The 26,120-nt window shown below is 36.8% G+C and overlaps 2 protein-coding genes and 1 non-coding gene across 5 annotated transcripts; 1 reads left to right on the top strand and 2 right to left on the bottom strand.

Annotated features, from left to right (window-relative positions):
• Positions 1-256: 256 nt before the first annotated feature.
• Positions 257-15,569, bottom strand: LOC114249233 (troponin C, isoallergen Bla g 6.0101). 3 transcript variants are annotated; one of them, XM_089730732.1, is made up of 6 exons: positions 15,214-15,569; positions 8,191-8,218; positions 6,714-6,857; positions 4,400-4,525; positions 1,370-1,501; positions 257-492 (listed from the first exon to the last, which is right to left on the bottom strand). In XM_089730732.1, the coding sequence occupies exons 1-6, from the start codon at positions 15,250-15,252 to the stop codon at positions 464-466; spliced, it is 498 nt and encodes a 165-aa protein (XP_089586858.1). In that variant the 5' UTR covers positions 15,253-15,569; the 3' UTR covers positions 257-463. The 3 variants fall into 3 exon arrangements, with proteins under 3 accessions (XP_089586858.1, XP_089586859.1, XP_028038528.2); XM_089730733.1 differs by lacking the exon at positions 15,214-15,569 and adding an exon at positions 8,363-8,545; XM_028182727.2 differs by lacking the exon at positions 15,214-15,569 and having other exon boundaries at positions 8,191-8,356.
• Positions 5,341-5,412, top strand: TRNAH-GUG (transfer RNA histidin (anticodon GUG)). Its single transcript has one exon. It is a non-coding gene; the product is annotated as a tRNA-His (tRNA).
• Positions 15,570-18,260: 2,691 nt separating the features above from the next.
• On the bottom strand, positions 18,261-25,730 carry TpnC41C (Troponin C at 41C). The gene is made up of 6 exons (XM_028182718.2): positions 25,574-25,730; positions 25,475-25,502; positions 24,346-24,489; positions 23,289-23,408; positions 19,508-19,639; positions 18,261-18,482 (listed from the first exon to the last, which is right to left on the bottom strand). The coding sequence occupies exons 1-6, from the start codon at positions 25,574-25,576 to the stop codon at positions 18,448-18,450; spliced, it is 462 nt and encodes a 153-aa protein (XP_028038519.2). The 5' UTR covers positions 25,577-25,730; the 3' UTR covers positions 18,261-18,447.
• Between the last annotated feature and the right edge of the window lie 390 nt (positions 25,731-26,120).

Raw genomic sequence — 26,120 nt, 5'->3', positions numbered from 1 at the left:
ACATTATGAACAAAGAAATTTTATAGACGAAACGTAGAAAATTTAAAGAAGTTGGCACAAATAAATTTAAGAGAATTTACCCAGATTTCGATCTATTTTAAGTTTTAAACAAAATCATAATACGTCAGTCTTTAAAACTTATTTTTCGGTTGAGTGCTGCCATCTCGTGCGGTATTAAAAAACGAAATCAAGACTAAGATAGCATTACCAGTGTAGTTTCAATATATCTAACAGATGGCGTGGTAATAAAAAAACATTTCGATTTTATTATTTTATTTTATTTCTCTTACATTTAAACTACTACGCGCAGTAATTTGTACACTAAAATATTATAACCTTAAAATTTAATAACATCCTTAATCATTAAAAGGAATTAAGACAATTAGGCAACATGCTTGTGTCTTACTTATTGAGATTTTAGTCTTTGTGAAGTAGGCAATTGTATAATTTGCTTTACAATATTTTATTCGCCAGTCATCACTTCAAGAAATTCTGAAACAAAAAAACGTGTATCTGTTAAGACACGTAAGCTTGACAATGTAGCAAAAGGACGACGCCCTATAATTATAAAAAAGAAATTCTTAGCGAAATATCAAACAAGGCCGACTCAATTACACCGCAAGCCACAAGGTCTAATGGTCTGGTAAATCTAATGCATCAACTCACAAAACACACAAAAAAAATCAAAAACATCAGTTGATTGACAATCCATTGCGCGTTCAAGAAAAATGAATTAACCAAAACCGCTTTATTAAGCTACTAGCTTTTGCCCGCGACTTCGTCCGCGTGGAATAGTTACTTTGGCATAACGCTAAATTTTACCTGCCTCTTCATTTACGTAGAAAGTGAAAATATTTTTGAATAATAGAATGTCAAAGAGTTATATAAGATACAAAAATCACGCTTTTTAACAGATTTCAAAAGAGACCCTCATACATTAGACAGATACAGAGAAGACTCTCATACATTACTTTAGCGAAACTTTAACCGTTTTCGCAGCGCACGCAGTGGATGCTCTCAAAAGGGATTCAAACCCCGATTTTGAAACATTCTTTATTGGTGCTCCGCTTGTCTTGGTCTTAGCGTGTTGTTATATTTTTATATGCCTATAGCTTTCCTCAATAAATAGGCTATCTAACATTGAAAGAATTTTTCAAATCGGACCATAGTTCCTGAGATTAGCGCGTTCAATCAAACAAACTCTTTAGCTTTATAATATTAGTATAGATTGTTTTCTCACTAAGCTTAGGCAATAGAGATGGTTTTTCGCTAACTTAGGCACTTTAAGCCGTTGTTACTTCAACTTCGGCCCAGACGTCTTGTTTAAAACAAGACCATAAATTACCAAAAAAACCAACTCCAAGCATACCTTCAAAGTCTACTGTTCCCGATCCATCAGAGTCAATTTCCTCAATCATGTTATCCAAATCCTCGGGCGAAATTGTGTTATCTAATTCCTTGAAGATTTCCTTAAGTACTTCTGTCGTTATGTAGCCATTACCTGATTCAATCAACAGAAAATGAAATGAGTTTGTGAATAGTTCTATAAAATCAGTGAAACAATACCTATTTCTAGTCTAAACATAAAAATGTCACAGGACGATTAGGTCCGATTTTAAGCATATTTCATTAATAATTAACTCCACAGACAATATTATTAAACGAAATATAATATCAAAATAGATCCGTTAAAGTACACCCAAGAAAAGACTGTAAAATTAGGACAAATTAGGACAAAAGGTATCGGTAAGGCTGTTGAGGAGAATACCGTAATGGCGAATATTGACGCACTCAATGCGCATTTTGCCAAGCCTCCAGTCACGCTCGATGCCACCATCAAATCTTCTACTCTTAACCATCTCTCAAATCTTTCTAAGCCATTAAATACTTCTTTTTCCTTTACACCAATTGCTAAGCGGGATATTAAAAAATCCTTTCAATCCATTTCCACTAAGGCAGTAGGATGTGATAATCTGCAGCTTCAAATGTTCACACTTATCATGGAGGAACTTGCTCCTGTCCTTTGCCACATAATAAATTTTTCTCTTGAGTCCAGTTCCTTTCCGTCACTTTGGAAAAAGGCTCATGTCCTACCCTTGCCTAAAATTGCAAAACCTGCTTCTTTGTCCCATTACCGTCCCATCTCTATTCTTCCGATCTTTTCCAAAGTCCTCGAGAGCATTGTTCAGAAACAACTGTATTTTTACCTCTCTTCGAATAACCTACTGAGTCCGTATCAATCTGGATTCCGTCCAGGTCACAGCACTGTCACCGCGTTGGTGAAAATCACCGATGATATTCGCTTGGCCATGAAGCGGAAATCAATTACTATTTTGGTTTTACTGGACTTCAGCAATGCTTTTAATTCAGTTGATTTTGACATTCTTCTCGGTATCCTATCCTCTCTTAATGTCTCGTCTTCGGTAATTCAGTGGTTTAATTCTTACCTCCGTGGACGCTCGCAGTCGGTTCGCTATGAAGAGTCTTTCTCTGAGTGGTGTGACCTCACTGCGGGTGTTCCACAGGGTGGCGTACTTTCTCCTCTCCTCTTTTCTGTGTTTATAAACACAATTTCTCAATCTTTATCTTCACACTTCCATCTCTATGCAGACGACTTGCAGCTATATCGTCATACGAGGGTTGCTGACGTTGGGGCTGCCATTTCGGCATTCAACGTGGATCTCTCCGCGATTTACAACTGGGCCAAGTCCTTTCGTCTTTTGGTGAATCCTTCGAAATCGCAAGCTCTCATTGTTGGTGGTAGGTATATGTGCGGCCTTCTCGATTACAGCTCGTTAGCGCCCATCCTCTACGACAACGTTCCGATAGCTTATTCGAAATGTGTCAAAAATCTAGGTTTATACATCGACAGTCACCTCTCGTGGATTAATCACGTTTCCGAAGTAAGCAGAAAAACAGTTTACTCCTTTCAGTCTCTGAAACGCCTTCAAAAATTCTTGCCTCTTCGCACTAAAATTTCTCTTGCCCAAACGCTTCTACTTCCTCTTCTTGATTATGCTGATATCTCTTTTCTAGATGCTTCTGAATTGCTTTTAGATAAACTCGCTGATTTCCGGGCTGAGCTGGGGTGGCTGCCGATTAGGCGACGTCGAGATTGCCACATTCTCTCTTTTCTCTATTCTATTCTTCACAATCCTGATGCCCCTATCTATCTCCGTGAACGCTTTGAATATCTGATTCCTGACGGCAAAGTTAGTCGACAAGCCACTTCTCTTCTTTTTAAAACTCCCATACACAGCTCTAGTCGCTATAGTGGCTCTTTCACAATACAAGCAGTGTGATTATGGAATTCTCTCCCTCAACCTATTCGTGCTAGTTCCTCTCTAGAAGTTTTTAAGAGTCAAATGAAGAAACATTTCCTGTCACTTTAGTCGTATTTAGTTATTGTTTTATGTATTTTTATTTATATGTATTTTTCATTTAATATTAGATTATTATTATTTTAATACTTAGTTTAAAAATCATGCTTTAATAGCTCTTATATTGTACACTATTCCCATCTTATACATCGTATTTCTCTCTGCTAATGGTTTGCTGGAAGAAAACTCATGAATGAGTTAAGCTCGCCTTTGTACATAGTATTTAGACATTCTTTAAATCTGTTTTTATTGTATTTTCTTTTGTGTACAATAAGTATAAATGAAAATAAATAAACAAAAACTAATCTATTAAGTACCTACATGACAACGAAAAAGAAGAAGAAAAACTAATACATATTATCGATAGAATTCAAAAGTTCTTGGAATCGTTAACTATCCGGCCTATTTGAAATTATATATGAAATAATAACGTAAGAAACAAAATTGTAGAAAAAAACACTAAACTTAAAAATTAAGATAAAAAAAAATTCTATCCTGTTATAAGTCAAAATAAAATCAATTATTGTAAAGCCATCGATCCTATCTATACGTCTGTAAACAGGTTCGTGAAAATTACGTTAAAAGATCCGTTACATAACTAGATACCTACCTAGATATCACCCACTTGAACCCACAACCCACTTAGTTTCTCGTCGGGCCTTCTCAGTGGGTTGCGATTCCGATGGTGGTAGATTTTGCGAAGCACTGCTCTTGCTAGGGCTAATGTTAGCAAATTCTTTCAGATTGATACCGTGAGCTCACCTACCCGTCCAGGCGTAGCCGGAATAGCCTCTTATGCTACCAACGAATAGGTAGGAAAAAAACAGCCTACTGAGTTTCTTTCTGAGGTTCTTCTCAGTGAGACACGATTCCGATCCTCTCGGAGATTTAGCGAGGCATTGCTCTTAGTAGAGCAGATGTTAGCAGTCTCCAAGGCTAAGCCTCGTGCAATAGCAAATATGTAGACAAAAAAAAAACTAGACCAAACGAATAAAAACGTGTCAAATATAACCAAATACCTTCTTTGTCGTATAACCGGAATGCTTCCTTCAGTTCCTGTCTCATGGTTTCGTCATCCTGATCTTCCTCTGTTAAAAACTTTGCTGCGAGTGTGCAGAACTCATTGAACTCTAACTGACCACTATCTAGAATGATAAATATGTTTTTTAACACCTTACACGTAATGTGTGTGTTTAATGATATACAAAGGTCCGTGAGAATGGGATTATCGACAATCCAAACGACCCATGCTTTCTCCGTTAATGCTCTTTCTTTCACCCGTTGCTATTGTCGGAAGAGATCGTTGTTAGAATTTAAAATATCATTTGTATCTACTGTATTTATTTTACATTTTAACTCTTTTCATCCTAGTGTATAAAGATAAATGAACAGAACGGTTTGTGATAATTAACGAAATTTAAAATAATGATCAATCGCTCATTTATGTAAAAAATATTAATAACTTACAATAAAACAGTTGTACACATAATAAGATAATGATATATTTTTTTCTTTTATTTTTTGTTGTTGTATTATCATCATTAATCATACTTAGGGTTATCAGATAGAGGTGTTAAAAATAAATAGTGGAAATGTGAACCCGTTTTCTGTATACGTCAACAAAACGATAATAATAATAATAACGGTGTTGATGAAAATAGATCTATCGCCCACGCCAATATTTAATTGTATCGGTCAGTACATTCATATACATACATACCTAATTAATTTATAAACTCATTCTTGTGAATTGAGTGAACTCAGTTTGGGTGAATTTTATATCGTTGACGATACTATCCTGGGAACGACGATTGTCTGGCAATGAGCAGTGTACGCAATATACATATACTATTTGATTTATGTACACCAAAATATGTAATAGGAAAATTAATTAAATTATATTTGTTTAAAAATTCAGAAAGCTATTCGTAAATTCGTCAAATGCTTACATGTCTCAATAGCCGTGATCGTCTAGTGGTTAGGACCCTACGTTGTGGCCGTAGTAACCCAGGTTCGAATCCTGGTCACGGCAATGTGAAAACATTGTCACGGTGAGACGTTATTTTTGTAATTTTCAATGATCTTCCAAAACGAATTTTTGTGATAATGGCAACATTACATGTAATAAATAGTGAAGTGTAATTTTTTTTTTAGTTTTTCTACTCTTTTATCATATTTCTAAAGAAACTAGAGGTACCGCAGTAGTCGAAATTCGACTATAATTAATTGGAATTGTAAGTTTGTACACTATTATGATTGTATTTTATACTTCTATAATCACAAATTTCGCCAAGGGTACACTATAAAAAATATTAATAAAGATAAACAATTTCAGTTTCCACATTGTACCATAATTTTTACTAAATATTTTATTTATTTAAATTTAGATTAACACTACACTATTTTACACTTTTTTATTTATCTCAAAGCTAAATTGGTAATTAGCGCTATTTCTATAACATTTATAAAAACCATAATAGTTTCAAGTTTTGTTAACAGTGCCATCTATTGCCACATATATAAACTAGTTTTGAATTAAGCTTCTAGTCTAGTGGATACGGTTCCTTATAACGGTAGATTTACTGTATTTCCTAAATCTATCATTACCAATTGTAAATATTTTAATACGGTGCCATAATGTACCGTAATTTCATCAGAGTCCTAGACATTTCTACATTCTTCTAGATATAATTATTCCCTAAATTTAGTACAAGTACCTACCCAATAATCAAATATTAATATTTTGTGACGTCAACACTGCAATCGCGAATATGGGAATAAATGTCATTTCAAATTTCTTTAACGTTTATTGTACCTATATTTGTAACTAGAAATAAAACCATCGTCCCTAAGCTCAATTTTCAAGCTATTACCCAGTATAGCTCCCACAACTCTTGAAGTCCAGCAAACTATAAATGTTTAATGGCGGCATTTTCCAAATTATATCCAACAAAGCAAGTGTGAATTGAACTTTAACGATCCCCCAGATGCATCATGTATCGCAGATGAAAACTACAGATGATTTGCCACTATTCTTTAATTTGGCACAATGACATTCTTTATTGGTGGTAGGACCTCTTGTGAGTCCGCACGGGTAGGTACCACCACCCAGCCTATTTTTGCCGTGAAGCCGTAATGCGTTTCGGTTTGTAGGGTGGGGCAGCTGTTGTAACTATTACTTAACCTTATATCTCAAGGTGGGTGGCGCATTTACGTGGTAGATGTCTATGGGCTCCAGTAACCACTTAACACCAGGTGGGCTGTGAGCTCGTCCATTCCGCCATCCATGGATTCCGCTTTTCGCATTTGATTATTTAGTTGTATAATACTTACGATCAACATCAACTTCATCAATGATTTCATTCAGCGTGTCATCATCAAGCTCATGACCTAACATTTCTAGAATAGTCCCGATCATGTCGGTGCTGATGATACCCTTCTTCTCGCGGTCGAAGGCATCGAAAGCGTTTTTCAGTACTGAAAACATTAAATTCCTGTTATTTACATAATTAAGCAGGCAACTATTCAGTGTATAGATACAATAACGCGAATTTGCCCACGTCTTTAAACTCGAGGTCAAAGTTCCTTCATACTGAAATAGATAGAAAAACAAGAACAACAGTAGAACCCGTGTTAAGAGCACTACCAGTCATAATATCATATTTGACAAACGTCATTGTGATAGAAAAATTTATCGGTAGGCTGCGGCTATGATCAGAAAAAAAGAATAAAAAAAAAAAAAAATAGTGTGAAGATAATGCATTCCGTGATGTATCGTGGGATTTCCGAAAAAAATGTCGTTTAAAACAAGTCTTTGTTTTAAAAGAGTAGGTATATAGGTTCAATAATAACTGAAAACTAAATTCAAGGTGAACTAATTGTTGATTTGTAGGATCGATAGGTGGCAGACGGTAATTATTCTACGTTGTGTTTGGGCGATGACTTGAAACATAAGTTTAGGCAAGAGTTTTCCTGCACGACTAGATAGATACGGCAATAAAATAAAAATCAACATTCACATCGACTTAGGAACTCAAATGGCGAAAATTTATCGCTAATTAGTACATTGTTGCACAAAGACCACTTACTGATCTGTATTCTTTTTCCCTCTAGGTCACCGATCATCAACCTTTTAACAGGCAGAAAGATCGGCTGCCGTTAACAAAATATTTAAACACATAGTCGGATTACCGCGCCAAATTTAAATTTTTTTGATTTTTTATTATTACTTAGAAGGGTGGACGAGCTCACAGCCCACCTGGTATTAGGTGGTTACTGGAGCCCATAGACATCTACAACGTAAATGCGCCACCCACCATGAGATATAAGTTCTAAGGTCTCAGTATAGTTACAACGGCTGCCCCACCCTTCAAACCGAAACGCATTACTGCTTCACGTCAGAAATGGGCAGGGTGTGGTACCTACCCGTCCGGACTCACAAGAGGTTCTACCACCATTCAAAAATATCTAATTAAAAAATAAAAATTATCTCACAATACGTCTAGATCCAGTTTGATAAGTTCGAAATTGGCTGTTATTTGAGATATATTCGTTTAAACACTTTAAGCCTTGTTCGGACTAGGCGAGTATTTTAGTCGAGTACCGAGTAATTTAGTCGCTAAATGTGTCTGAGCACCAAAAATTTAGTCGAGTAGGTTAGTAAATAATTTAGTCAAGTCAATCCATTTTGTTCTATTTTTTCGGGCCAGTAGCGAGTAGTTTAGCCACTAAATCACACGGTACTCGACTAAAATACTCGCCTAGTCCGAACAAGGCTTAAGAGTTAACATTGTATGTCTAATAAACTTACGCAGCAGTTGATTTTTGTCTAGTTCCTCCTGCGCGAGATCCATGCAACAGAAACAGAAAGACACGATTAACAAAACTTTCAACATAGTACATGTTAATAATAATAATAAAAAACTCGATGCTACTATTATTATTATCAGTTATCACTGTTACGTTTGATCACGAGCACGCACCATTTTCGTTTGTTCCCGGCCAATAAATCACAGTAATACGATGACTTGACTGTCTCGATTCTGTGATTGATCCAGATCGCACGTACCTAGTCCGCTTATATATCGCGGGGGCGATTTGTTTCCGCCTGTAAATATTTCAGGGGTGATCCATTGTTCACTTGACGGGATTAATTATTCGTTCATTTAATTATTTATAAATTTAAATTCAATTTTGGATGTGTTTTTTTTTATGTATTTGTAGTAAGCATGTCTAAATGCAGCTGCGTGTTTACGTGATCTATTTCTGTGATTATTACAAATATAATATGCATTACGATTTGTAAGTTTATAGTATTAGTAAATGTAACTTTGAAATGAGTTCGTAACCTTGTACCAAGTAACCTTGACATGAGGTCGTATTCTTAATTGTACACCTGCTTGCTATAATCGTAGGCTAAGCTTCTGTTAGTCCTCATGTTAATTCAGTAGGATTACATTTTCTTCATTTTAGGTCCGAAGGCTAGATACCATGAATGCGTACCATCATCTAGCTAATTTCTACCAAGTAATAATGCTAGATGCATCTGTTAGTCAACTTTCCGGTTATTTCACATTTTTTAAACGCCTTTATTAGTAATAGGTCTCCATGACGCTCGAGTAAATCCCCATTTAGCATCGTGGGCTGCCCTACTATAGTTTGATATGTTTGTATGTAACGAAATCTTTAAAATACATTTTCATTTACTTCAAAACGTGCGTTTAACTTGAAAAATTTTGCACGTGCATCAAGGACTTTCGACAACACAATAATTTTATAGCTTCGCTCTAATATCGTGATAAATATCAAAAACATGAAAAAAAACGATTGTTAGTTCGATTTGCTATTTAGGCGTATTTTTTTTTTTGTTTTTAAACTTTGTAAATTATTTAACTTAACTGCATCTGTTCGTCAATCACGGTTCCGAATTAAATAAATGGAATAAAATAATATAAAAAAAACCCTTCAAAACATCAAATACGGAAACTACATCCCCATTAATATTGTTAACAGAAAATATGATATGTAAGTATGTAAATAATTGCGTTTTTACCTTTACTCGGATACATTGGTGGCAACCATTCTAATACTGCTCTGCCATAGTCGTGGCCAACACTAGAGCGTTAATGTGCCATATGTAATTAAATCGAATCCTTTTACGTAATTTAGCGATAACCTTTGTCTAAATATTAAATAAATATAGGATTTTCAAGGGAAAAAATACTCTTCCATAGCAACCCGACTAACCTACAAAGCCAACAACAATTTTAACTCCGAATTTCGAACGTATAATGTCTAAACCAGTTAGTAATCCATCCAGAAACAAAACTTTATAGACTAGGGCTGATTTTGTAATTCTAATGAGACAAAAGTAAAATACACATGTAAACACTGCCTCGGGATATCTCGGATTTTCAAAATTAATTCAAAATTTTATATAAATAAATCATGTACAATATAAATAAAGCCTGTACATATTTTCATCAAGCCTATTTATCAGACTAATCTTTAGATATACACTAAAAACTTTTTGTTTGAAAAAATTGAAATATACATTTAAACAAAAATCAAATTTATGAAATAATGGAAAATTAACAATGAATATGTTTGTCAAAAGAGAGTGAAAAATTATTCAGTTTTTTTTTAATTATTCCCAAAAATCAGTAGTCAATTTGTGACGTTAACAAAGGTCTTGCAGCGGTTTTTCATGCTTTGAATCAAGATATCCCGCTCTTCTTCATTTTCTTTTTTTTCCGAGTCGATATCTTCATTTTTGAAAGCTATATCTAGCATGAAGTCTGTTCTCTGACCACTCGTTGCACAAATGTTCCCCATGTGTCTCTGTCTTCGACAGTCTTTAATGTTTCACAGACAGGCAAATGTATATTATGTATATTTGCCATCAGTTTTGCAGTTTTCCCCTCACAGTTCGGCCACTCACAACGGTATATTTTGTACCAACTGCATGGAACTTTATGTAAATTATATTTACATAAAATTCCATTGTCTTCTTGCGACATTTTGCAAAAATCGTTCTCATCGTTGAGTGGTTATGCACTTCACTCCATCTCGGTGTCATTCAATCATTTTACCAGTAGCACGATAACTTTGATATCTGATTTTCTGTAGTTCCAATCACCTCAGCAATGTATTTAGTTAGTAGTTTTATTAGTAGCCTCAGCTTGAACCGTGTTTACTGCTTTTAACATTTTCTCTCTCGTTAAATAGCGTCGTCATATGATGCATAAAGTGGCACTAATTTGAAATTAATTGATAACTTGTTTAAAAATTTAATTTGACACTACAAAATTACCAAAAACTATGGTAGATAAATTAATATAATACTTTCTAACCTCTCTGAAGTAATACCGCCAGATTTCTTTTCAAATTCAAATTTTAAATCATTCGAAAATTCCAAAAAAAGTAAACTTTCTTAATAGATCTCCAAAACCACCTAGTGGTTTTCAAATACCTATAACAACTTTTTCCAAATGTCCTTGAAAAGTATTTATGGGTTTATAACATAAATAACAAAAAAAAACTGTTCTATGAACGAAATAATTTAAAATAAATTCAATATATAGTTAACTAAGTTACAGTTTGTTTGTTCAATGAAAAATCGGCCCCTAACAAACAAAATTAATTATCAGCTGATTGATCTGGCTAATTAATTAAAAGTTGACATCCCCTGGCCGGTTGCGACTCTAGGAATCCCGCGAGCGCATCCAATGATATCGACAGGGCCAAATTTGTTCGTCTAATTATACGCTCTGTTAATTTATAAATGCACTATACGCGTACGATTGTAAACGATTGTAACCGGCTACAATGTATATTTAGTATGTTCGATTTGTAAACAATGCGATTTTTTTATTTATTTTTTTAATACACTTCATGTAAAATTTACATTGGCGGAGTTTATGCCTAAAGCATTCTCTACCAGTCAACCAAAGATGGTGCAGAGTAAATAGTGGTGGGTGCGATAATATTTTATTAAATTACAAATACATATATACATACATACATATAATAGTTTATACTGTATTAAAAGGAATATAGTAATAACGATTTTGTTTTATATCACAAGATTTATTTACGGTGCCATGTTTTTTATAAAATGAATTTTCTCTATATTTGTTGTTGTCGCAAAGTGATATCATGGTTAGTAATTTCATACATCCTTTAAATGGGCAGTTATCTTCATGGTATATCTGAGATTAAGTGGTCACCCCAGCACATATATTATTATGAAGTACCTTGCACCTTGAGACATTGAAACTTACAAGATCAGATGAGATGAGACATGAGATCGGTTGTACAGTACAACGGCTGTGCCATTTTACGAATCGAACCGCGTTATAGCTTCACGGCAGAAACAGGTAGGGTGGTAGTGGTATCCGGTTTTTATTTTTATTACTTAGATGGGTGGACGAGCTCACAGCCGACCGGGTGTTAAGTGGTTACTGGAGCCCATAGACATCTACGACGTAAATTCGCCACCCACCTTGAGATATAAGCTCTAAGGTCTCAAGTATAATTACAACGGCGGCCCCACCCTTCAAACCGAAACGCATTACTGCTTCACGGCAGAAATAAGCAGGGCGGTGGTAGCTACCCGTACAGAATCACAAGAGGTCCTACCACCAGTAAGAAAGCCGAAGCCAAATTATAATTTTTACGACTCTGAATTTTATTACACGACGTTATTTTTTGGCCGTGCCAGTCATTTGTGAGCATGTTATAGGTATGTATTTCATTAGAAGAAATTAAGGGATAAAATATAATTTTCTAACGTGGGAAGGTGAAGGACCTAAGTTAAAAGCATAGATCGACCAGATTAATGATGCATGTTGCTCTAATTACAAAGGCTATGTCGTCATGTGTTCATGTGTTTACGGCTCTTGTTAATGATGCATGTTGCTCTAATTATAAAGGCTATGTCGTCATGTGTTCATGTGCTTACGGCTCTTGTTAAGCAGAAAATTCATAGTGCTCAATAGCGTATATTAGATAGTTATCGAGGTAGCTAAATCGTTATATTTACAGCGTTCTATTTCTTACAGAACTTCGAAAATTGAAATCAGAAAATCGCGTTTAAAATGGGCGTGCAAGTGACAGCCATGCTACGGAAATGGAACTACTCCGGAGTTAGTGACAATGATGGCAGAAGTCGATGTAAAGATGGGTTGTAACGTAAAGAAACAGAGCTGTGTTTTTGTAGCATAGATTATTAAAGCATTATATTTTATATTACATACATAATTCGACGCTTGAAAGGCAAAAGTGACTAAGCGACTATAACTGCTTTGTACATAAATAATAGGCAATAACCATATTCGATACGCAAAAAAAATATATTTTTAGGTCTATAGGTATTAAAATCATTTCAATCCTTCTGCTACTAGCTAGATTCTACTACAGCTAGATTCGTTAAAATAAATTTTGTTTTCAGGTATCTCAACTTTAAATTAGTCTACTGTAAAGTTCACGCATTTTCGCTTAGTCACGTTTGCCTTTCAAGCGTCGATATGCATACAATACATATTACTTTTGCTCGCGACTTCGTCCGCGTGGAATAGTTACTTTGGGATAACGGTAAATTTTACCCGCGACTTCATTGACGTAGAAAGTTAAAATATTTTTGAATAATAGAATGTTAAGGAGCTATTTATTATTATTATAATGAGCTGTTTAAGATACTAAAATCACGCTTTGTAACCGACTTCAAAAGAGGAGGCTATCAATTCGACCACAATTTTTTTATCTATGTATGTTCACCGATTTTTCGAGAATGCTTGAACCGATTCTGATAAATTCTCTTTTCTGTTTTTTATTCGAAAGGGTAGAGTTCCCGAATTGTCCTGTAATCATCAAGACCTGATGATAGGATTCTGGAGAAATCCACAAGAATCTTTTTTTTTTTATTGCTTTGATGGGTGGACGAGCTCACAGCCCACCTGGTGTTAACTGGTTACTGGAGCCCATAGACATCTACAACCTAAATGCGCCACACACCTTGAGATATAAGTTCTGAGGTCTCAGTATAGTTACAACGGCTACCCCACCCTTCAAACCGAAACGCATTACTGCTTCACGGCAGAAATAGGCGGGGTAGTGGTACCTACCCGTGCGGACTCACAAGAGGTCCTACCACCAGTGAAAATCTATCTAATTCTATTATATTCAAAGCCTATCTTGAAGTGATTTGTGTTTTCTTGTTCTTGTTCTTATTCTGTGCCACTGCGCACCAGCCGGCCGGCGCCTTGTACATCAATATTAGGGGCTTGATAATTATTTTGCTGCGATGTTAAGATGTTATGTTAAGCCTTCGTTAATAAATTGGCTATCTAACACTGAAAGAATTTTTCGAATCGAACCCATAGTTCCTGAGATTAACGCGTTCAACCAACCAAACAAACAAACTCTTCAGCTTTATAATATTAGTATAGATATGCAGTAATCCAAAATTGAAAAATAGAATATTGATCTATAATTGTCATCTTTGCAATAAAGGTTACAAAATCAATTTGATGTTCGTCAAAGAACGAAAATGGAAACAGTAACAGTAATGATCGTGAAAATAAATAAAAAAAGAATGTTCGGGAATAACTGAAGTGTATTTCACTAAACTTCAATATGGCGTCTCGACGTGCGTTACTTATACATATTTACATATCATTCGTCTCCAAGATATTTGATTCCATCAAGGGAGCGAGCGGTGTTCGAATTTTAATACAAAACTAGATGATGACCTTTTTTTTTGTTTTTTTTTTGATAACGCCATCTTGTTGTGTCTTTAAAGCGGTTAGTTGCCCTCAATTAAGAAAAATAGTATTATTATTCGCCAATAGATGTCAGGAAGAGTTGAATATTGAAAATACGAATAAAACAACATTTTCTGAAAATAAATCGTAGCTCGATCGATTTATCAACCCCCGAAATCCCCTGTACCTATACTAAATTTTATGAAAATCATTGGTGCCATTTCCGAGATTCAGATTATATATATACAAGAATTGCTCCTTTAAAGGTATAACAAAGATAAATCTAATTCGATTATTTCACTTACTTACTTAAGTTACCTCCTGAATATTCGTGCCAGCCCTACTGGTGTGGCGTGTAAGCTGCTGAAAGATTGCTGACGGCTTGGATTAGTAGCTTCTTCCCACTAGCCATAAATTTTTTTTACGAACTAGAGATATAAATTACCAGCACAAAAAATTGTAGTATAATATAATCTATAAAAAATTATCCTCGAGTCGGTACTCGCTCTCAGCGGACGGGCTATTTGGCAAATCAGTTGACAACGCTCTTCCGGAAATCGTACGAAGTCGACAGTGATGTAATTTCCGGTTGCGGTGCGAGACTCAATGGTGCAGAGGATACAACGAAAACCAATCAATCAAGCTACTACGGCTTTGACAGAAATAGTACCATCGATATGTAACTTTTATTTTTTTGTTTGATAATACTTAAGATCGATTGTAACATTATCGAGATTTGAATTAGTTTTTTTTTCCGAGATATCGATTATTTTCGCAATTCTCAATATTAATATTAACTTCTAAGGAGTGGCGTCTTGTGAGCCCGCATGGTTAGGTACCACCGTCCTGCCTATGTCACCCGCGAAGCAGTAATGCGTTTCGGTTTGAAAGATAAAGCGGCTGTTGTATTGAAAAAACTGAGATTCAGAGCTCATGTCTCAAAATGGGTGACGGCATTGACGTTGTTGATGTCTACGGGCTCCGTTAACCACTTAGCACCAGGGGGCCGAGAGCTCGTCCACTCATCGACACATTAAAAAAAAATTAGATAAAAAAAACACAAACTCAACTGATAATCTAGTTATTCGATGAAAAATTGTGTTTTGCATCTTCCGACCAGATTACTTGAATTTTGTCACAGGATCAACGCTATTGACCGCGCCATATAGCATCTACCGGTCATCGTTCTCGTCGAATCCGTCGCTTGCGACGAAGGGCGAGTAAATTAACCCACAGACACAGCCCACTGAGCTTCTCGCCGGATCTTCTCAGTGGGTCGCGATTCCGATCCGTTGGCAGATTATTTTTATTTATTTATTCCTTAGATGGGTGGACGAGCTCACAGCTCACCTGGTGTTAAGTGGTTACTGGAGCTCATAGACATCTACAACGTAAATGCGCCAGCCACCTTGAGATAAATTCTAAGGTCTCAGTATAGTAACAACGGCTGTCCCACCCTTCAAACCGAAACGCATTACTACTTCACGGCAGAAATAGGCAAGGTGGTGGTACCCGCGCGGACTCTCAAGAGGTCCTACCACCAGTAATCTTTTTTTTTTTTTTTTTTTTTTTTTTTTTTTTTTTTTTTTTTTTTTTTTTTTTTTTTTTTTTTTTTTTTTTTTTATTGCCTTTGTAGGCAGACGGGCATACGGCCCACCTGATGGTGAGTGGTTACCGTCGCCCATGGACTTCAGCAATGCCAGGGGCAGAGCCAAGCCGCTGCCTACCGCTTAATACTCTCCACAAGCCTCGTTTGAAGAAGGACATGTCATAGCGCTCGGGAAACACCGTGGAGGGGAGCTCATTCCATAGCCGGATGGTACGTGGCAAAAAAGATCTCTGGAAACGCACTGTGGATGACCGCAGTGGCTCCAGGTAGTATGGATGAACTCTACTCCGGTGGCGGGCGGTGCGATGGTAAAAACGAGATGCTGGTATCATCTCGAACAATTCCTCAGAGCACTCCCCATGGAACATACGGTACAAAATACAGAGGGAACCGAAGTCCCTCCGCAGACCCAGAGGCTCCAAACGATCCAAGAGAATGGGATTATCGACAATCCGAACGGCCCTCCTCTGTATGGAGTCAAATGGAAGAAGCTGGTATTTGGGAGCCCCAGCCCAGAGATGGGAGCAGTACTCCATGCGAGGCCGGACTTGTGCTTTATAAAGCAAAAGTCTTTGTCCAGGCGTGAAGTATCGCTTCGCTCTGTTGAGGACTCCCAGCATTTTGGACGCCAACTTGGCTTTGCCTTCCAAATGACTCCGAAACTGGACATCGCTCGAAATGTCGACCCCAAGTATCCCGATACTCTCGGAAGGTTGCAGGGATACTCCTTGGAATTGCGGCGCCATGACAAAGGGGTCCTTCTTCGCAGTGAACGCGCAAACTTGTGTCTTTATCGGGTTGAATTGAACCAAGTTCAATTCACCCCATTCGGAGACTCGCCCCAGAGAGTTCTCCACTTCAGACACAAGTTTTGATCGTCTCTCTTGCACCACGCTCTGAGAGAGACTCTGATGGCCGATATATCGCGCATCCCCCGTGCTGTCATCTGCATAGCAATGCATGCCATCAATAGACAGCATGTCATTGATATACAGGATGAAAAGCGTGGGGGAGAGCACCGAACCTTGTGGAACGCCAGCGTTAATGGTCATGGTATCAGAACAGTCACCGTCTACAACGACCGTGATGCTCCGCCCATCCAAAAAGCTAGCGATCCACTTGCAGAGACCCTCGGGGATTCCGTAAGATGGTAACTTCGATAGAAGTGCCCTATGCCAGACCCTGTCGAAGGCCTTCGCGACATCAAGGCTCACAGCAACAGCCTCGCCCTTGCTTTCCAAGGCTTCAGCCCACCTGTGAGTGAGGTATACAAGAAGATCGCCAGCTGAGCGACCGTGACGGAAACCGTACTGTCGGTCACTGATCAGCTGGCGATCCTCCAGATACTTCAGGAGTTGTATATTAATTATTCGCTCCATCACCTTGGAAAGCAAGGAAGTTATCGCGATAGGCCTATAGCTCGATGGGTCCGACCGGTCACCCTTCTTGGGGATAGGGTGGACGTGGGCAGTCTTCCATGAAGACGGAACCCTGTTAGTGCAATAAGAGAGGCGATACAAACGCGTTAGCGCAGGCGTCAGCTCAGGGGCGCACGTTTTCAGAACCACTGCAGGGATGCCGTCTGGCCCGCTCGACTTATGGACGTCCAGGAGTCTGAGTTCCCGCCTGACTGCACACTGTGTAAAGCAGATCTCTGGCAGGGAACTATCACACCGGAGGATGTTCGGTGGTGTGGCACCCCCGTCGTCCACAGTCGAGTTCGAGGCGAAGAGTTTGACCAGAAGGTCAGCCTTCTCTTTCGCACTATGGGCCAGACTGTCATCGGACTTGCGTAGTGGTGGGAGACTAGACCTGCAAAAGTTTCCTTCTGCAGCTTTGGCGAGCGACCAAAAAGCACGGCTCCCAGAGGGATAGCTCTTCAGTCGCTCGCCAATTCTAGCAACGTGCTCCGACTTCGCCTTGGCAATAACCTTCCTGTAGGACCTGGAAGCGGCGTTATATTTCCGCCTTTCCTCTGAGATGTTAGGGTCCTGACGTCTCCTGGCATTATCCCATGCCACGTATGCGGACCGCTTGAGGTGTGCAGCATCCCTGCTGGCATTGTTATACCAGGGTCTGCTGCGACCCCCAACGGGCACTTCAGAGGAGGGAATAAACAATTCCATCCCCTGGAGCACCACGTCTTTACAAATCTGAGAAGCACGGCTCTCGCTAGGGTTCGTGTTAGCAACGTCGTCAGGTTTGAGCCTCGTGAGCTCATCTACTAGTTCGGTGAATCTAGAATAACCCCTCGAGGTTACTAGAATAGGTAGAAGAAAAAAAAGCACCTACAGGGCTATGAAGGACCTGTTAAACTATACTTTATAATGTTGTTTTAAAAGATTATAGTCGCCGAATGTGTTCTCTTTACATATACGCTAACCAAGGAGCATACGGTGCAGCGCTAAAATATTGGCTAATTTACACCTTATCAAAAATGCAATACAAAAATCCTGATATTAGCATGTAGAAACATTTACCGATGTGCGTATACTTAAAAAAAAACGATTTTTTTTCTTGTCTTCCAGCATTTATTTTTAACAAACCAACATTTTATTATGAGGTGGGACATTTAGTACAACAACTCATTGCTTAACAAGATATTTCGTATCATACGTTGAAATGTTTTTGATTAATTATTTTAAAATTGACCGCTTGTTGTTAATTAAGCTCCAGTGTAATGTTTCGAAATTCCTTAGTCATCTCCGCCAGTCATGACTTCCATGAATTCTGAAAAAAAAAAAAAATTACTTAGGTCAAAGCGCCTTGCGCTGTGTCTTATGGAGCAACAAGGTGTTCATTGTATTAGAAATAGGCAAGACGGTGGCGTTTACACATTTCTACTCATCCACTCAATCCACTTCAGCTATTGTAAGACGCTTCTAAGTCAAACGGTGGGATTAGGCTTCACAGCGTTTACTTTACTCGTCAAATTCTTCGTAAAAAGGGCAACATGAAACCTAGCCTACAGCATCAGCACACTGAGTTTCTCGCCAAGCTTATTTAGCGGTAACATTTGTCAGGTTTCCTTTGGAGGCGTTCGGAGAGCCGTTAGCAAACCTCCTCCTCCTAGCTTAAATCCGCCCACCCGCCTTGACCAACATAAAAAGGCCTTCGGGCCACCATTTACTAATCCATCCTAAAAAACAAATATACCCGTATAGTCTCACTATTCGCCCTAGTATCAATAATTAATTTGTCTTTTACCCTTTTAATTGAGTAAATCGAGTACATAAGTTCACGGGTCACCGGGTGTTTAATCGCTACAGCTCATAAATATGTGATAATAACATTACTGCAATAAACTTTACTATATGTCATAATTTCCAATATGGATTACACAGAACGTGAAAATAGAGCTGGCTTACAACACACCCAAAAAGCTAACCTTATCATTTACTTATTATTTTAAACAGATTAGGATATTCAGCTACCGTTTTCAATGTCAGCTTTCAGAAACATGATTGAAACTTCGCATTAACATTAAATTTTAGACGTGCCGCTTTTTGTAGGCTGGCTTTTGAATTGAAGGTAAAAACGTTACAGCGGATTTTAATTTTAAGGGTATTTTATCATTAACAGCCTGTTATAGTCCACTGTTGGACATAGGCCTCTCTTAAGGCACGCCACGCAACTCGATCCTGGGCCAATCGTATCCATCCACTGCCCTTTTTTATGTTTGAGAGATTACTGGTGGTCTGGAGGCCTTTCAGCCCTGTTATGTATTTAATTAATCCTAAAGTAATAAAATTCACCATCAAAATCAACAGTTCCCGAGCCGTCAGAATCGATTTCTTCAATCATCATGTCCAGTTCTTCGGCGCTGATTTTGTCGTCTAGCTCCCTCAGAATTTCCCTCAATACTGCAGTCGTGATGTAGCCATTACCTGTACGAAAATATCTAATTTAAAAAAATTATACCTTATGCTAATTTAGTAATTTGAGCGTACATGGGTATTGTATTACTGTTCGTAACTAATCACATAGTTTCTGCATGAAGCGAAGGATCGTCGTCACACAATAAAACAGAGACTTTTTTATAATTTATTTATAAGAGACTACTTATAAAAAAAAGAAGTAATCTTTAAATCTACTATATGAAAATAAATAATAGTTTAAAAAAACTTACAAAATAATATTGTAAAAAAGCGTGGAGTCCAATAAAATCATATTTTCTTACACTATTTTTAATTCAAATTTATTAAGATTTATTTTCTATTTTATAGTTCGATTTTCTATAAAAGCGTATTTTCTTAGTTTTTATAACTATTATTTATTTTTAAATTTTTAGTTGAATTTAAATTTTTTCATTTTTTTTTTTTTTTTAAATATTGAATTGTCATCAGTCCTTAATACAAAATTTCGAGCTAACCCGACGTTTTGAAGGGGGTCAAAATCATGTTCAAAGATTCCGTTACATACTAACATACATACGTCTGAAGCTAATAAAAGCGTATTAAAAATATTTGCTGCGTGTTGAAATTCGATACAGCTACCGAATAATGTGCAGTAGGACGCTTTCAGTATAGAATAAAGCTCATTATAAATTCACAAATTATAAGCCCAAAACTAATAAATAATGCACGGAATGTTTTCGGAACTTTGATCCGTTGGGATCACACGCAAAATTTATATGAAACTCAATAAATTTCTATGAGATGATTTACCTGTATCGACTTTAATTAGTCGAGAAGGGAAATAGTATTCGTACTAATAATACACTGTCGTACACTCGTAAATACACTGTCAAAAGTTGCGTCTAACTATTTTAATTCTAATTTCTAGCGAAGTTGTTAGTATTCGATCCATCCGTGATACTATACGATGACTTACGATGTATTTGTGCCGAGTGACCATACTGAGACCTTAGGACTTATATCTCAAGGTGGGTGGCGCATTTACGTTGTAGATGTCTATGGGCTCCAGTAACCACTTAACACCAGGTGGGCTGTGAGCTCGTCCAGCCATCAAAGCAATAAAAAAAATAAAAAGTAATTTTATAATAGATCAATAACGCCGTAACATTTAAAATCAAAGGTGAAAACCTTATAAATATCCTTCATTACTGATGGAAAATGGTGAGCCCAAAGATGCCAGGATTCTGCTTATCCGCAGCAATGTACATATTATATAACGCACATAAACTGTAAAACGCGATTTGTCCTTGAGAGTTGAAAAACGAACAATTAAAGTTCACTAAAAATTAGTTTCTTTTTTTGGACGCGATTCTACACTTTGTTTTTTAACGACTTTGCATAAATAAATCAATCCACATAATTGTTTATTAGATTACGAAGTAAAAAAGCTTGCATATCTTTAATACAAGAGTTGTAAAAGTCAAACAAAAAAATATATTTATCGTGACTTTAGTTGCTCAACTGGTCGTCAGAAACCATTCATCATTATCTTGTCTGCTAGAGAAAGTAATTAAAAATATATACGTTTCTCTATGTACTACTTAAATTCATCATAAAACAAATCAATATTGATTACTGACGCACAATACGTAGTTGATGATTATAAATAAAACATTTATTATTGTCTGACTTTCTGTGCTCATTTAGAGTAATGAAAAAAGGTTAACGTGCTCTCGAATTTTCTTTTTTCCATACCACATTTGCTGGTGGTAAGCAGTCTTACGAGCCCGCACTAATAGGTAAGTAACATCACTCATCTCATCACCTATTTATGTAGCGACACAGTGATCCGTTCCCGTTTGAAAAAGCGAGATATTATAACATATAGGCTGCTCTAGTCTTCTTCAACCTGTGTCCACCCAATGCTGAATGTAGGTCTATTATAAGCACTCCATTACTTTCGGTTTCATGCCTTTAGCATCCAGTCTCTATCAGGATTTATAGGCGATTGACATTTATAGGCCGGTAACAGCATTTAAGTTTTTTTGGCCATGGGCTCAAAATAAAATCAAAAGGTTTTTTTTTACATTTGGCTATGGAAAAACGTCAAACGAATTAGCTATAAATGTATTCTATTTAATTTAACTAGAGGTCCCGCAGTAGTCGAAATTTGACTATAATTAATTGGAATTCTAAGTTTGTACATTACTATGATTGTATTTTATAATCACAAATTTCGCCAAGACTACACTATAAAAAATATTAACAAAGACAAACAATATTTAATCTCAATTTGACAACAGACGTCAAGAACAAAAGTTTGACAATAAATAGTATGCATGCGTGTGTGCGTCAAATACATGGTATGTAGTGTGTGTAATGTTTTCTTTATTGATTTAATGTGTCTTTTATGCATGATTTAAAAAAAATATTAACATTGTGCACTTCTTCTCTATATTCTCTATAAGTGTGTAAAATTTCATACTCCTCCGTCCGCGCAATTTTCGTAAAAAGGGATACAAAGTTTTTGCTTCACGTATTAATATATAGATTAACAATTTAATCTGTAAATACGTAAATAATTTTAACGAAACTGTTCAACAACAGCAATGACATTTATTTCCAATAGATAAATCTTTCGTTTACAACACGCAACAAGTATAATACATCTTGTCGAGTTCGAGCTGATCTGTCGCTTTTTATATAAAGTTTATAAAACATGGCTTTCCGAATCGTTGCCAAAAGTTTTTTTTTGTTTTTTTTAATTGAGTGATATTGTTGTATTTTTCGGATTGCGTTAATTGACATTGCCTGCTGTTTTTTTTTTTTGCTTTTATAGAAACTTTCAGACACAAACATTGAAAATGGTTTTGAGCTCAACCTACGATAACACGAAGGTGTTTTAGGTCATATGCTTTGTTTTTATTCTCTTTTGCTTAAAAACATAATTGAGTACTACGATCTCTTATCTATATGTCGAATATATACTTCTATGTGTATATTTTTGCGTGAAGAGAGTGCAGGATAGTAAATTCTTAAAAAGTTACTAAAGACATTAATATAGCCTTGAGCAATAAAACCGAGAATCCGTTGTTTTTAATTTTAATTTGTATGTAAGCATATCATAGTATATTTAATTTAGCGTAAACCTGGGCCATTTGCTTTTTTTATATTATTATAGTTTTTATATATTTATTATATTATATTTAAGTTCTCTCAAGTTCTTGACTCGGTTTAGTTTCTAGCTCCCACCCTAAAACCTTCAGGGAAGAGGCGGTTCGGATTCTCTTGAATTTATGAACATTCTATCTCCGAAAACTTTATCTATTATTGTACATTTGTGTATATGGCTGCTTGTTTTTGTAGTATGTGTATATTTGCTTCTAATTTGTTTATGTATCTATGTATGCTTTTTGCTACTACGCCTGTTGTGCCTATTACTATGGGGTTAGTTTCCGTGTGTAATGTATTCCAGAGTTGTATCAGTTCTACTTTTAAGGGGTAATATTTACTATGTTTTCCAGTTCTTTTGGTCTTATATTATAGTCAGATGGTACGGTTATATCTATTAGGTAAGTCGAGGTTAAGCATGACTTTCTACTGTAAATTTGCTGTACCGAATATGTTATTCAATCGATCAAATTACGCCCGACATTTACAAAATAAAAATAAAACATACCTTCTTTATCGTATAATCGGAATGCTTCTTTCAGTTCTTGCTGCATGGCCTCAGCATCTTCCTCGACCATGAATCTAGATGCTAATGTAACGAACTCCTCAAACTCCAGTTCACCGGAACCTTGAAACGAATATTTACATGAAACAAATTGAATAATGAACGTAATGTCGCTGATAATAGGGCGCATTGTAAGCCCGCATATATTATTTACCATTACTCCACCAACTTCTGTGGCGAAGCAGTCATGCGTTCCAGTTTGGGGGGAGGATATGGGGGGAGGATAAATTATTCATTAGCAAGCATTCATTATTAAGACTTCGATTACTTCTCACAAGGTAGAAAAAGCATTTTGTTCAAAGCATGAAGATAGGCCACCGCAGACCTCAAGAGATAAGGACGAGTGTCGTGCTTTAAATCAAACAAAATTTTATTTGAGTGTGCTATTTGCTTCTGAGCATTTTGTGAATGCACATAGTATTAGGTCAAACACCCGTCATACCTATTTCTACGGCGATGCGTACCGTTTTGTTGGACAGGATTCATATTAGGCAAACGCATTATTAATTTTCATATCTCATTTAATCATTTAAATGACACGAATGAATGAAATGATGTGTGGTAATGAGAAGAGTTATTTTTACTCTTTACGGGTGAAATATCTCATGGTTAAAATTCTGCTAAGAAAACATCTATTAACTTCACAATATGAAAACCATAATTAATCTTGTCACCGTAAGAGATAAAGACCAAAATCTTAAATTGTTTTGGATACAATAGTATTTGATATGAGCTGGCTGCCCTGTGACAAAAATAGGCCGAATAGAGGATGGGCCGTGGCCCTCATACTTATAATACTGCATTGTCAATTTAATTGTGATGTTAAATGGTAGAAGGTTTCAAATCGCGCAGCAGGTTTTTAGTAAGTTAAAATGAGCAAGTCCAAGCTGCGACGGTCATGGTCGTCCTTTGTTTTACTATATAATTTTGCATTCGTCTAAGAGTGTAGTGACGAAGAAGGCAGGATGCGTTTACAAAGTTTACCATTTCCCTGACTTACCATCAACATCAACTTCTTGGATGATTTCCTTTAACATGTCATCAGTGACGTTGTGTCCCAGCATGCCGAGGATCGTGCCAACCATCACAGTACCGATACAGCCTTTCTTCTCATGATCGAAGGCTTCGAAGGCTTTCCTTAAAACTGGAAAACAAATCAAGATTTTAAGAGTAGTCCAAATGAAAATACACGTCCGCCGTTTCAGTTCTCAACGGTAAGCACTGGCTTTGTTCTGCCCCTGACATTGTTGACTTCCAGAAGCGGCGAAGTTTCCTTTCTTTTCCATATAATTGAAGTGAATAAAAGTCATCGTGGCCTAAAGGATAAGACGTCTGGTGCATTCGTGTTCTCGAATCCCAGAATGAAATACGTACTCAACAAACGTTCACGATTGACTTCCACGGTGAAGAAATAACATCGTGTAATAAAAATCAAACCCGCAAAATTATAATTTGCGTAATTACTGGTGGTAGGACCTCTTGTGAGTCCGTGCGGGTAGGTACCACCACCACCCTGCCTATTTCTGCCGTGAAGCAGTAATGCGTTTCGGTTTGAATGGTGGTGCAGCCGTTGTAACTATACTTGAGACCTATATCTCAGACTAGATCTTATATCTCAAGGTGGGTGGCGCATTTACGTTGTAAATGTCTATGGGCTCCAGTAACCACTTAACACCAGGTGGGCTGTGTGATCGTCCACCCACCTAAGCAATAAAAAAAATTGGAATGAAAAATAACTATGTTAAATATGAAAAACAGTAATTAAATGCAAATACATCGTCAACTTAGTTGACGAAATCCCTCAAATGTATGTGATGATTCGTTCAGAAAGACTTCTAAATTGTTACTGTTATTCTAAAACTTCACGCTCGGAAATCTAAACAGTTTCGTCTACTTTCGCCTTGTAGAAGAATCGTTACATGTTAATAGAAGAACAAAGGTAAACAACGGTAAACACTGAATGTATGGAATGTAATCAACTATGTTTGAAACGATTAACTAGTAACTTGGCTTTTATTTAAACTGGAATGAGCAATAACGTCGCCATAAACTAATAAACAAAAAGGCAGGTCTAGTAATTCCAAGCATGCTATATTTTATAAAAAGAATTAAAAAAAAAAAACACTCACTGGCAATCTGTTCCTTGTCGAGCTCCTCCTGAAAAATTCACCAACTCAATTATTAATTCGTTCAACAAAACACGTAGACTTCGCGTCTTATGTTCTCACCATTTTCACTGCGGTCGCCTTTAAAAAAACTGAATGATTCCGTATGCGATCGCGAACCAGACTGCTAGGAAGACAAGTCCTTTTAACTGGATGAAGTGAGCGACTGATCTGATCGGCGCGACGAACTCAGCCAGGCTGTCTCTGTCTACGTCTCTGGTTTACGAGCCGTATCATAACTCAGGAGACGCTTTTAACCAACGCTATTAAGGTCGCAATACACTAAATGCCGGATGACCGCAGCAGAGAGCGTTGTGGTACATCAAACCGACGTGCCAAATACGTATTTCGTGTAATCGATTCTTTACGAAATTAATTAGTTCTAAATTAAAATGTTGCAGTGTGCTTGCTTTGGATGCCGGCCATTTTTGACGCACAATAGCAGAGGTCGTAGGACGTCATAAATGAAAATTTGTTATGCGGAATATTTATCTATTAAATATAGCTAGAGGTCCCGCAGTAGTCGAAATTCGACTATAATTAATTGGAATTATTAAGATTGTATTTTATACTTCTAGAATCACAAATTTCATCAAGACTACACTATAAA

Source organism: Bombyx mandarina, chromosome 10, assembly GCF_030267445.1.
Source record: "Bombyx mandarina strain Sakado chromosome 10, ASM3026744v2".
NCBI classification, from domain to species: domain Eukaryota; kingdom Metazoa; phylum Arthropoda; class Insecta; order Lepidoptera; family Bombycidae; genus Bombyx; species Bombyx mandarina.
The sequence above is the reverse complement of the archived record's forward strand: the minus strand, read 5'-3'. Positions and strand labels throughout refer to the sequence as shown.

What these genes read in the sequence shown, in the direction of transcription:
- LOC114249233 (XM_028182727.2), bottom strand. Translation starts at nt 8,275, where the DNA reads ATGTTGAAAGTTTTGTTAATCGTGTCTTTCTGTTTCTGTTGCATGGAT. An exon ending in AGACAAAAATCAACTGCTGC is followed by an intron (nt 6,858 to 8,190) that starts GTAAGTTTATTA and finishes TAATGTTTTCAG; the next exon opens with TACTGAAAAACGCTTTCGAT. An exon ending in GGGAACAGTAGACTTTGAAG is followed by an intron (nt 493 to 1,369) that starts GTATGCTTGGAG and finishes TTTTTGTTTCAG; the next exon opens with AATTTCTTGAAGTGATGACT.
- TpnC41C (XM_028182718.2), bottom strand. An exon ending in CGACAAGGAACAGATTGCCA is followed by an intron (nt 24,490 to 25,474) that starts GTGAGTGTTTTT and finishes TTTGTTTTCCAG; the next exon opens with TTTTAAGGAAAGCCTTCGAA. An exon ending in CCAAGAAGTTGATGTTGATG is followed by an intron (nt 23,409 to 24,345) that starts GTAAGTCAGGGA and finishes ATTCGTTTCAAG; the next exon opens with GTTCCGGTGAACTGGAGTTT.